Below are 12,635 nucleotides of genomic sequence, written 5' to 3' on the forward strand. Positions count from 1 at the left end.
CCTGTCCTGCCTGTATGGTTGGTATCGCTGGTCCTGATCCCTGTCATAAGACTTGAACTGGGGCCTGCGATAGGGATGACTACGGGACTCCGCCTTCTTGGTGGATGTAGGCATAACTTTCTTTTTATCTTTGTTTTCCACCAAAATCGGGTCTAAGGAAGCCCCGAACAAATTTGGACCCTCAAAAGGGGCAGCTACTAGGTCCCACTTGGCTTTATAGTCCATCTGCCAGTTCCTGAGCCACAAAAGTCTACGAGAGGCCACAGAGGTGGCCAAAGCACTTGAACCAAATCTAACTGCGTCTAGGGTCGCATCAGCCGAATACTGACACGCTGCCATTATTTTAGCCAAATCCTGGTGTGCGCGCTCCTCCTGGATCGGAGTGCGCTCCTGGAGCCGGCGGAGCCACATGACCGTAGTACGGTTAAAGTACGAGGCAGCAGCCGCTGCCCGCACCGCCCATGCTGAGGCTTTAAAATTTTTACGTAAAGTGAGCTCCGCCCTCTTGTCCTCTGCCTTAAGTTTGTCAGCCGCGTCCCCCGAAACTACTGGAGAGGAGGAGACTAAAGCTGCTATGGGCTGATCTATAACTGGAAGCTGAATAGCCTGCACAAAAGACTTTTCCATGTTGTAGGCGCGACGGTCGTTGCTGCCAGGTGGGGAAAAGTTAGAAGGACGGGCCCATTGGCTAGTAGCTACCTCTAAGAAAAGAGGAGGGGCAGGAATCTCCTCCTTATTGGTGGCCGTCGCTGAGAACATGACCATGTCCGGATCCGTGGGCGGTGGGACCGTGGGGTCCCCCGTGCCCACCTTTGTGGTCCTCCTAGCCTTCTTAAGCAATGGTTTGAACATGGCCTGGAGGAAAAGATTGGAAGAGCGAGGCGGCTCAGGAGCCGCATCCTCCTCCTCAGAGAACCCCCAATCGTCCCTCCGTGCCTCCCCCCTAGAGGAGACCTCACTCATGAGGGAAGGCGAAGAAGCCCTAGATCTGGACCTACTAAAGGGAGTAACTCGACTGTGGTGGTAAGGTCTGTCCCTTTGGGAAATGCCCCTAGAAATGGCTGCAGAAATAAGCCTTTTGAGATTCTCAGGTAGGTTTTCGAGATCCTCCTCATCTCCTTCTGAATCATAGTCTGGTGCCACATAGGCCCTGCTGGATCTCCTACCCCTAACTGGACCTGCAGAGGTACCTTCCAATGGATCCCCCCTATCTTCTTCCCTAATCCCCGGGAAAGCAGAAGGAGAGCGAGGCGCCCCCCGCTCCTGACTCCTAACAGATCTGCATGGGGAAGCAGAGGAAGAGGAAGAGGAAGGGCTGAACCCCCTAGCCACCGGTGGGGGAGGGCATGAAGCCGCCACGTGTGGGGATCTGGATCTGGGCCTAGGATCCCTGGCCTGTCTCTTCTCAGCCCTTTCAATGACCTTCTCGATGGCCCTGGATCGCCTGAGCTCATCCCTTTGCAGAGCTCTCGAAGGCCTGTCCTCAGCTGAAGGCCTAGAAACCCGAGGCCTAACTGGGGGAGTGGGCTCAACCTGATCTTCGCCTGCCTGAGCTGGCGCGGCCTGCTGGGACTCAGTTCTATCAGCCATCCCCACTCACGTGCTCCAGAACGAGGTTTTTGGTAGGAATTGCCCTTCAGCTGGTGAGAATCGCCTGCTCCGGGCCTCCGGTAAAGTTGCAAACAGCACAGCCACGTTTTTCACAGCCTCTCCGTGTTGCAAGCCCCAAACACGTGACTCAAAATGGCCGCCGGCTTCTTTTGGGCGGTGCATTCAAAAGCGCGCCTAAAAATGGCCGCTCACCTCGCCCTTATTGCCAATGCCTGCAGCTGCAAGCTCGCTTTCCCAAAACACTCTCTAAATCACCGCTGAGCTCCTAAGCCCCTAGGAGCCTTCCAAACCAAGAAAAACGATTCCGCGCTGCTGCCGTGGGCTGTAACCGGCCCGGGAAGCTAGCGGTTCAAATTAGAAGCCGAAAAGCCGCTTTCGCGCCGAAAAGCCCCAGCGCGCTGCGAGCCTCACCGGAAAGTTTTAAGAAGACAAATTAAAGCACGTAGGATCGCCCGGCACACCCGAGACCCCAGGCATCAGTCCGGAGCGATCCCTTAAGAGAGGGGGAGGAAGCGCCCCCCCCCACTGACTATCTCAGCCTCCTGAGGGCAGTCGAACAACAGCCCTGCAAGGCGGACCATTAGAAAAAAAATTTTAAATAAAAAACTCCAAATTCAAGGTGCCAACAACACTAACACTGACTAATAAAACCCACTAAAACTCTACTACTAGGAACCAAACCTGTGTCTTGGACCTTGACTGAGAGGAAACTGGGAACCAACGGGAGAAGGCGAAGGTTAAGAAGTTTTCTCTCAGTCAAATGGACCAATCAGGCTGTGTTAAACCCTGCTGTGACCCCTCCCTCCACTCTACTGGAAAACGTTGTATTATTTTATTATTTCCCTGATTTGTGTTGTGCTTACTGTTCATCACTTGAGAATATATTGTAACAGAGAAAAATCAGTAAATATAACACAATCGTAACTTAAATTGTTCTTATGCTTAGTTCAACCCAACATGAAAAAATTAAACATAACCAAAATTCCAGATTTAAAAGGGCATAAAGAAAAAGAGAAGATATGTTAGGGATCCATTTCTGAGGCTGTAACTCTGGGATTACTTGTAGTCCATCACTTCCAACCATTCATTCAGTGACTATTAGAAGTTATGACGACACTTTAAAAAAGTGACTTATAATCGTTTTCACACTTGCAGCTGTTGTAGCATCCCCATGGTCAAGTGATCAGAATTCAGACACTTGGCAACTGGCATGTACTTACGACTGTTGCTGTGTCCCAGGGTCACGTGAGACCCATTTTGCAACCTTCTGACAAGCCAAGTCAATGGGGAAGCCAGATCCCCTTAACGAGCGTGTGACTAACTTAACTGCAGTGGTTCGTTTAACAGCGGTGACAATAAAGGTCATAAAACGAGGCAAAACTCGCTTAACAACTCTCTTCTTTGTTTGTTTGTTTATGTTTGTTTATTGGATTTATATGCCGCCCTTCTCCCAAAGGGCAGCGTACAACATAAAAAATAACACACATATTACAAAGGTTAAAAAGGAAGTTAAATAAAGCATCCAAAACCAAACCCAATTAATATTAACAATAAAATTTTAAAAATTAGATTAAAATTAACAATTAAATTAATCATTTATTTTATTCTGTTCAGGCCACTCTTGCTTAGTGATGGAAATTTGGGGCTGTGATCCGTGGCCGTGACTCAAAGAGGTAGCCAAATTTAAGAGCTTTGGGAGTCAAGAAAAGATTTCGGACACCCGGTTACAAACCTCTTCATCTTCCTCATCAAACAGCTTTAATCAATGGATGTTTCAAACATTGTTTGGGAATTCTCAGAGTAGCCTTTCCAACAAAAACGGAAAGGTCCCAATTTGGAGAGGACCACATCAGGAAGACCCAAGCATCCAGAATCATCTCAAGAAGCTACCAAGAGAAGGAGCTCTCAAGAGACCTGAGAAGTCTTCGGTGGCCTCACAACACATCGGCTATTTGGAGCCTCACCTGAAATGACCTCCAGCAACAGCATTAGTTTGAGACCATCCCGGAAGTCTTCGTCGATGTTCTCGATCTGCGTGCCGGCTTTCCGAAGGTGGGAATTGCACCATGCTGTGAATGTCTAGGAGAAAAGATGAAGAGAGGTGAAATTTGGGAACACTGAAGACTCAAAAATGCACAGACGGGCACAGCATTGGACACTTGTGTTCCTTGAGGACAAGAGGCAACCAACGGAGACATTATTTTGGCCGAGAAGATGACATCCATAGGATGCCAATTTTCTGCCCCTCATCCCACCCACCATGTAACTGCTCCAAAATTGAGCTGGTATCAGGTCCAAAGAACCAAGAACAACAGAAGCTACTTCCGAATAGCTCCTTCATGCTTGCCGATAGACAGAATCTTGCTAGACTAAAGCAACTGTTGGCAATAGTTGCTTTATATTTAATATAGTTGCTTTGTATTTAAGAGTTGCTTTATATTTAATATACTACTAAATATTTTGGGTGATCCTCAACTTACAACAGTTCATTTAGTGATGGTTTGAAGGTCCGACGGCACTGAAAAGAGTGATTTATGACTGTTTTTCACACTTCCAACCTTTAGAGCCCTCCCACAGTCACATGATCAAAATTCGGACGCTTAGCAACCGGCTCATATTTATGACGGTTGCAGTGTCCCGGGGTCACACGATCCCTATTTGTGACCTTGTGACCAGGAGAGCCAATGGACAAGCCAGATTCACTTAACAACTGTGTTACAATTCATTTAGTGACTGTTTGACTTTACAAGAGCATTGAAAAAAGTGCCTTACACAAATTTCTCACACTTATGACCGCTGAAGGAGCATCAAAATTCAGAGGCTTGGCAACTGGCATGCACTTATGACGGTTGCAGGGTGCCAGGGTGATGTCCTATCGTGACCTTCGGACAAGCCAAGTCAATGGGGAAGCCAGGTTCCTTTAACAACCGTGTTAGTAACTTAACAACTGCAGTGACTCGCTTAACAACTGTGGCAAGAAAAGTTATGTAATGGGGGGGTGGGGAAACTTCACTTAACAATTCTCTTGTTTAGCAACAGACGTTTTGGGCTCAATTGTGTAAGTCAAGGAGCCACAAAGGACACAGGGCTTGGTGTGAACTTGCATGAGCTTCCTGGAATCGTCTTTTCAAAAAGCAGGTGAAGAAATTTAGAAAAGTCCCAGTTGCAATTTCTTCTTTTTGGGAAAATTGCATAAGCCGCACAAAGTTCACTTTGGCCTTGTCTGCTGTATCAGGGATGGCTTTAAGAAGATGGCCCCGTCAGATAGTTTTCGGAGGGAGAGGATGAGTAAGGGAAAACGGTTTGAAGGAAACTGTTTTTCGCCCTCTTTCACCATTTCGACGAATCATCAAGAGCAGAAAGGGAAGAATGGAAATCTAATCTAATAAGTGGTACTCATGATCGTCCCAGCATCTGATGAAACCGTAAGACGCGACCAAAATGAGACAACCATAAAAGGAGAATTTTTTTCGCCACCAAAATAAGTTGGGTTTATGCAGCGCATTAATAATAGAATAGAAGAACAGAGTTGAAAGGGACCTTGGAGGTCTTCTAGTCCAACCTAGTTCTAGTTCACATCCGTTGAATAAAAGCGGTTTTGTCGGGACCAGGAATCTGCTTCGTGCTTTTTGGGGGAAGCCTAGGTCAGAACAAAGAGGCTCGTTGAGAACTGGTCCCAAAGGTGCTTTTCCAAAGGCAACCAGACGTTCACTTAACAGCCTGGGTTACTAACTTATCAACTGCAGTTATTCACTTTAACAACGATGGCAAGAAAAAGTCGTAAAGTGGGGCAAAAAAAACCCTAAACAAAACGTCGCCGCTTAAACCACAGAAAACATTTGGGATCCCTTGTGGTTGTACACGTTGAGGATTACCTGTGCAATAGTGATTCTTCAAAAAGAATCCCTGATTTGATCCCTTGCGAAGAGGTAAAATAAAAATTTTTTTTAAAAAGAAGAGAGATCAGGAGGCACCTGGGAACACCTTCCCTGACTAAGAAAAGCGATTTGTTCTGGAGTTATTTGGTTACACCTAACGACTTAATCATCGCCATTGAAAGTTTTGCTTCGGGGTAAAAGTTGTGTGTGTGTGTTTTTTTTTTAAATGCCTGTGTAGGTATTTTCTCGACAGACTCATTTGAACACAAGGCACGAAAAGGATAGCCAAGGTATATTTTCGACAGGGTCTTATTATCTTTTGACCCCCCCACCCCCCTCCAAAAAATAAGCACTTGGCCTTATTTTAGGGGAGGACTTATTATTTTTGAGGTACAGGAGGCAGTGCGCGTGGTCACCTCCTTGGCTGCTGCTGTGTTGCAGTATTTTTGGGGAGGGGTTATTTTAGCGCATGCACTCAAAAAGCCCGATTGGGCTTATTCCCGGGGGAGGTTATTTTCAGGGGAACAGGGCATTTGTTTTAACTGTGCATTTGATTTGGTTGATACGGCCGCCTCTCTCAATAGGGGACTCTGGGTGGCGAAAAGAACTAACCTCTAAACGAAATACTAAATTAAAAACTAAATAAGCTAAGCATTAAACCAGGGGTCTTCAAACGTGGCAACTTTAAGGCTTGTGGACTTCAACTCCCAGAATTCTCTCTGGGAGTTGAAGTCCACAAGCCTTAAAGTTGCCACGTTTGAAGACCTCTGCACTAAACGTTAAACTAAACTAAAAGGTAAACACCAAACTTAACTCAAAACTAAACTAAACTAATGGCAAGCATTAGAAAAATAAAAATGCAAAGCTCCTGCCCAGATCACTGAAACATCTTCCATCCACCCATTATATGTGGAAGCTCAACCACATCTCTCTTCTCCCGCCTCTGTGCATGGACTCCCTCGCCCATGCTGCTCTGCCCTTGCCAAGGGTTCAAAGGGAGAAGCGCCAAGGAGGTGAGGCGGGGTGTCAAAAAGACATTGGTGACGGAGCAGACTTTTCCAGTTAGTCAGCTCTGGGGCTATGAATAGGTCTTGTCATGCGACGTCAGTTGTCACCCACAACAGCTTCAACTCCCAACACCTCCCTCTGTGTCACACTCACATGCACACAGACACACAGTACACACTGGGAGCAAGTGGCATGGCCTTCTCAATCATCCATCCGTCCAGTGTCTGTTGCTCTGTCCATCCATCAACAGTCTCTCCATCCGTCCCTTCATCCATCCATCAACAGGGTCTGCCTATCGATATAGTGTCTGTATATCTGTCCATCCACCCATCAACAGTGTGTGTCTGCCTATCCATCCATCTACAGCATTTGTCCGTCTGTCTCTCTATCCATCTATGCTAGTGTCTGTATGTCCGTCCATCCACCCATCAACAGGGTCTCTCTATCCATCTATACTAGTGTCTGTATGTCCGTCCATCCACCCATCAACAGGGTCTCTCTATCCATCCCTCTACAGTGCTTCTCCGTCTGTCCACCCATATAGCGTCTGTCTTTCCATCCAACCATCTCTCTCTGACTGCATCTGTCTGTCTGCCTGTCTATCCATCCATCTAGTTGTCTGTCCGTCCGTCCATACATCCACCCGACAACAGGATCTCTCTATCCATCTACGGTCTCTGTATGTCCATCCAGCACCCGTCAACAGTGTCTATCTATCCACCCCCCTACAGTGTTTCTGCATCTGTCTGTCCACCCATCTAGCATCTGTCAGTCCATCCACCCATCTCTCTCTGACTGTGTCTGTCTGTCTGTCTAATTTACACGGCCGCCTATCTTGCCAGAAAATACTCTGGCCGGTGTACAACAATCAAACCACAGCCTCAAAATAACCAATGTAAAACTGTTATAAAGATAGGGACAATTATGATTAAAAATTAAAATATACAAAAAATAGCACAATTTTTATACTAAAGGGAGCTTCCACTCACCTTCTTCATTCAGAAATGGAGACCTGACCTGACCGAGGGACCAGCCGTGCCTCCCCAGCTCCTCTGAGAGTGCCAATGGGGTTGGGCACAGTTGCCCGAGCTGCTTTAAACGGGCCTTCAGAGCCCCGGGCATCTTTGGATCCCCCACCCCGGAACCACAAGACAATTGGAAGTGGAAAGAGGCAGCCCGGATGGAGGCAGAATCCAGGGGGCAGCTTTGTCCTCGTCCCCAAAGCTGGCAAAAACCGGCGCAAAGTTGAGCGGCATCGGAAAGAATCGGAAAGGGCAAAGGGGAGGGCTGAAGAGACCCACAAGAGAAGCTCAACTGTTCTTCTCCAGGCAGGCAGGACAGCCAGTGCTCGGGGGGGGGGGGGCAGGGGAGAAGCTAGAAGAGGGGCAAAAGCACCGGGTGGCACAAAGGGACCAGTGTTGGGCTGGGCAGTCTGCAAAACAGGGGAGATCGGGTGCCGGGGTCGCTGCTGAGACTCACACACCGATTATCCGATTGTTGGGTGCCACAACCTCCCTGAACTGGAGAGGAAAACAGAGGGGGACACTTTCAACCGAAGGGAAGGCGCTGCTTTCAAGGACTAAACGCCACTTCTTCCCAGCTGGCACCAAGTCTGTTACCCAAGGAGTCCCCAGTGTCATACAGCTCCTCAAGACGATGCCCCACAACCAGTCTCGAGCACCCGACGAGCATCCTAAAGCCAGGTAACCTGCATGACGACAACGGAGAGAGAGAAAAATGGCCAGACACTCAGCCAAGAAAAAAGCGTAACCAAAGAACAAGAGAAGAGCAACTAAGACGATTAAAAGCCCAGAGACTAAAACTGATGAAGAAGAGTTGAAGGATTTGGGTTTGGCTCGTCTAGAGAAGATAAGGACTAGGGGGAGACATGGCAGCAGTCTTCCAGTATTTGAGGGGCTGCCCCAAAGAGGAAATGGCTCAACTTACTTTCCAAAGCACCTGAAGGCAGGACAAGAAACAATGGATGGAAACTAATCAAGGAGAGAAACAACGTGGAACTAAGGAGAAACTTCCTAACAGTGGGAACAATTAATCAGTGGAACAGCTTGCCACCAGAGGTTGTGGGTGCTTCGTCACTGGAGGACTTTAAGAAGAGATTGGACAGTCACTTGCCTGAAATGGTAGAGGGTCTTGTGCTGGAGCAGGGGGTTGGACTAGAAGGCCTCCAAGGTCCCTTCCAGCTCTATTCTGACTGACGAATTGACTGACTGCACTGAAGAGGGGATCCATCAGACAAGCTAAAGAAAGCACATTTCTAACCAGGGCAGGCATATCTGATGTGCTACCAGAACTGGCTGATTCACCATCCAGAGCCGGTATTGGCCCGAGAGGCCGAGCCTGGCTGCTCACCACGTTATCGCCACTTCATGCGCCAAATTCCCACGCTCCGAGGAGTCCCCCCAAAAGATTTGGGAACCACGAGACAGCCCTCCCCATTCCCTATGGGCTCTCCTGGGTGGCATCAGAGGGACGTGAAATGACCTGGGGTGGACCGTGGCTTCCCCCCCCCAAACCGTTTGCCAAATGGGACTGGCCAATCGGCGTGGCCGTTGGTGAGCTCAACATCCAGGAATGTTGTTTCTGACAGCGTCTAAGGAAGCATTCATTTGAAAAGAAAGGTGGCAAGGGGGGGGGGCGCCACCAGACCACTCCTCCCTCCCAAAGCCCTCAAAGTTTTCCCCTTTTCTTTCTGTTTTCCCGGCTCCCCCAAGGAATCTCAAAGCTGAGTTATCTAGGCGGGCGGGTGTTGGAAGAGATGCATAACAGCTGTTTGCGACTCCCCCCACCCCCGGAAAGGCTTATTTGCCAGACAAGAGATGCAACCGACATAAAGGTGGGGGACGGACGGACGACAAAAGTAACATTGAGAAAAGTTTTGCACCACCAAAAAAAAGAAAGGAAGGTTAAAGATAGATCGGCTAATTGTTGGAAGTGTAAGCAAACATCTGGTTCATACTATCATATGTGGTGGACATGCCCCAAAGCAAGAAAAGATTGGACGAAAATGCATACATGGCTGGAAAAAAATGACAAAACAACATATAAATTTGAAACCAGAGATATTTTTGTCGGGCATTCTACCTGAAACATATGATAAAAAGACCACATACTTGACCACATATTTTGAGTCCCATTGTGGTCGTAAGTCGAGGTCTCCCTTTATACACTGCTGGGATAAACTGCAGAGGACCGGGGGATGAGTTTGATTGTTTTCTTGCAAGACGTCTCCTCACCAGGCTAGGTCACATCATCAGCGCCAGGGAGAGTGGGGTTTGCTGATGACGTAACCAAGCCAGGTGATGAAACATCTCCAAGCAAGCAAGCAAAATTCAGACACACCAAGTTCCCCGCAAACTCAATTTGGGGAGGTTTGACTTTCAATGGAGGATATTCTGAGCGGGACACCTCCGTGATGATGGACCACTTCACCAGCTGAGCCTACTCCCCCATCCCTGCTCTCTGGCCCATTCAACAGACCATCATTCTAGCAAGCCGTGGTGTAAGGCAGCGCCTGACTCTGTTTCGCTGAAGCAAAGGCAGTTTCCTCCTGCTAGAGAGGAAAGTCACAAGAGTCAAAAAAGGCTTTTTTTGCTTTTTTTAAGAGCTCAACATATTTTAAAGTCATTATCCCGATGTCTCGGTTTTTTTTCCAAGTCCAATTTTCAGAATGCAAGCAAGTATTCCTCTCCGGTCGGTCAACAGAAGCCTGGTTCCAATTCCCAGGACTTTCCGCTGGAATTTGGGATGTTCTCGTCCAACCAGGAAACCAGAATATATTTTGCTCCAACGGCAGCTGATGCTCATTCTCTGAACACCAAGGGATTCCATGAGGAACGCGGCCTATTTTTATATAATTCCTGCCGGAGCTGTTTGGATTACTTTATATAAATGTGCGTTGGCTGGCCCTCCAAACAAGGGTTTAGATCAGCGTTTCCCAACCTTGGCAACTTTTAAGATGCGTAGGACTCCAACTCCCAGAATTCCTCAACATGTGTGGACTTCAATGCCCAGAATTCCCCAACCAGCATGAAGAATTCTGGGCATTGAAGTCCACACCTCATAAAATTGCACGAAGGCTGGGGAATCCTGAGAATTGAAGTTCACAAAACTTTAAAAGTGGCCGAAGTGGAGAACGACTGGGCTAGATATTTCTGCGTGAACCAGTTCCTAGTGACAGGCGTTGCTCCACGTTCAGAGAGAGAGAGAGAAATAATAATAGAATAGAATAACAAGAGTTGGAAGGGACCTTGGAGATCTTCTAGTCCAACCACCTGCCTAGGCAGAAAACCCTATACCACTTCAGACAAAAGGATATTCTGGAGGCAAGTTGTTCCACTGATTAATTGTTCTAACTGTCGGGAAATTTCTCCTTCGTTCTAAGTTGCTTCTCTAATTGGTTAGTTTCCACCCATTGCTTCTTGTTCTGCCCTCAGGTGCTTCGGAGAATAGTTTGACTCCCTCTTCTTTGGGGCATCCCTGAGATATCGGAAGACCGTTATCCTGTCTCCCCTAGACCTTCTTTTCATCAGACTAGACCTACCCAGTTCCTGCAACCGTTCTTCATATGTTTTAGCCTCCAGTCCCCTAATCCTCTTGGTTGCTCTTCTCTGAACTCTTTCTAAAGTCTCCACATCTTTTTTACATCGTGGTGACCAAAACTGGGTGCAGGATTCCACGTGTGGCCTTACCAAGGCATTATAAAGTGGCATTCACACTTTAAAATAAAATAAACCAAATTAGTCTCATTGCATATTATGTGACATATAAATAAATATATAAGTGTTATGTCAAAGCACCTGGTATGCCCACATACTGGAGGGAGCATACTGCTTCCCTTTTGCCTTATATCAGGGGTGTCCAAACTTGGCAACTTTAAGACTTGTGGACTTCAACTCCAAGAATTCCCCAGCCAGCAGAGCTGGCTGGGGAATTCTGGGAGTTGAAGTCCACAAGTCTTAAAGTTGCCAAGTTTGGACACCCCTGCCTTATATAGTCTACGAATAACCCAAGGACAAGGGAAGGATCAAATGAAATGCATCCTGTTTTAGGGAGAACCTGAGACAAAACCTGGGTTAACTTCTCTTTCTCCAGCCAGCCGAGCCTTAAGGTCAAACTGCAAGCAGTGCTGAAAATTAATAAGACTTAAAATGTGCGATTTTGACAAGAGGGTGTGACTTGGCATTTAAAGAGAAAGCAAAGGAGGCAATTAAGCACGCCGCGTTTTGCCAGGTCCCGTTCTGGCAAGTTTTTGCCTCCTCCCTTGCCAACCGTCCCAACACTCGGGGATTGGTAGCTAACTTTTTTTTCTTTCCACGAGAGCCCCATCAGCCAAGATCTCTCACGGGCGGTTTGGGAGCCACGCTGCTCAACCGCTTCGGCCGGCTTTTTGTTGCGGGGGGGGAGGGGGGGAGAGAGAGCACCCGAAACCATCCCTGGGAAGCGTTTGTCAAACGAAAAGCCGGATCCTGGCAGCCCTGTCTCCAAAGGTGTGGTCCAGAAAGACAAAATGGCAGTCGGGAGGGTTGGGCTGTCGAAATAACCCCCCCCCTCCTTGTTTTTATTCACACCCGTGGCATTTTGGAGGAGGAGGAGGAGGACTGGAAGGTCCTTGGCGCTCTCTGAGCTTGGTGGTTTTCTTGCAGACGTTTCATGACCCTTCTAAGTAACATCATCAGTGATAGAAGGGAGAGGGAGTTGGGCGTGTGGAGGAAGGAGGAGGAGGACTGGGGGGGGGGGTTCTTGGTGCTTCCTGAGCTTGGTGGTTTTCTTGCAGACGTTTCATGACCCTTCTAAGTAACATCATCAGTGATAGAAGGGAGAGGGAGTTGGGCGTGTGGAGGAAGGAGGAGGAGGACTGGGGGGGGGGGTTCTTGGTGCTTCCTGAGCTTGGTGGTTTTCTTGCAGACGTTTCATGACCCAATTAGGTAACATCGTCAGTTCTAGTCCGACTAGTTTGGGTCATGGAGAAGAAGTGGTGGAGAAGAACAAGAAGGGGAGTGATGGTGGTGGGGAAGAAAGAGAAGAAGGAGTGAAAGTGAAAGAGGAGGAAGGAGAAAAAGTGATGGAGAAGGAGGAGGAGGAGGAGAAAAAGGAGGACAAAGGAGGGGTGGGGGGTGA

General features: G+C 47.9%; 1 protein-coding gene across 1 annotated transcript in view; it reads right to left on the minus strand.

Moving 5' to 3' along the window:
• The window catches only part of ACTN4 (actinin alpha 4), a gene marked incomplete at its 3' end in the record, with an annotated part of 84,154 nt that overhangs the window by 41,361 nt on the left and 30,158 nt on the right, over positions 1–12,635 (minus strand). The window contains exon 2 of the mRNA XM_081961650.1: positions 3,576–3,690. Within this exon, the coding sequence (XP_081817776.1) occupies positions 3,576–3,690 (115 nt within the window). The remainder of the gene's footprint in view (positions 1–3,575; positions 3,691–12,635) is intronic.

Source organism: Natrix helvetica (genome assembly GCF_964273705.1).
Source record: "Natrix helvetica genome assembly, chromosome: 9".
In the NCBI taxonomy this organism is placed as follows: domain Eukaryota; kingdom Metazoa; phylum Chordata; class Lepidosauria; order Squamata; family Natricidae; genus Natrix; species Natrix helvetica.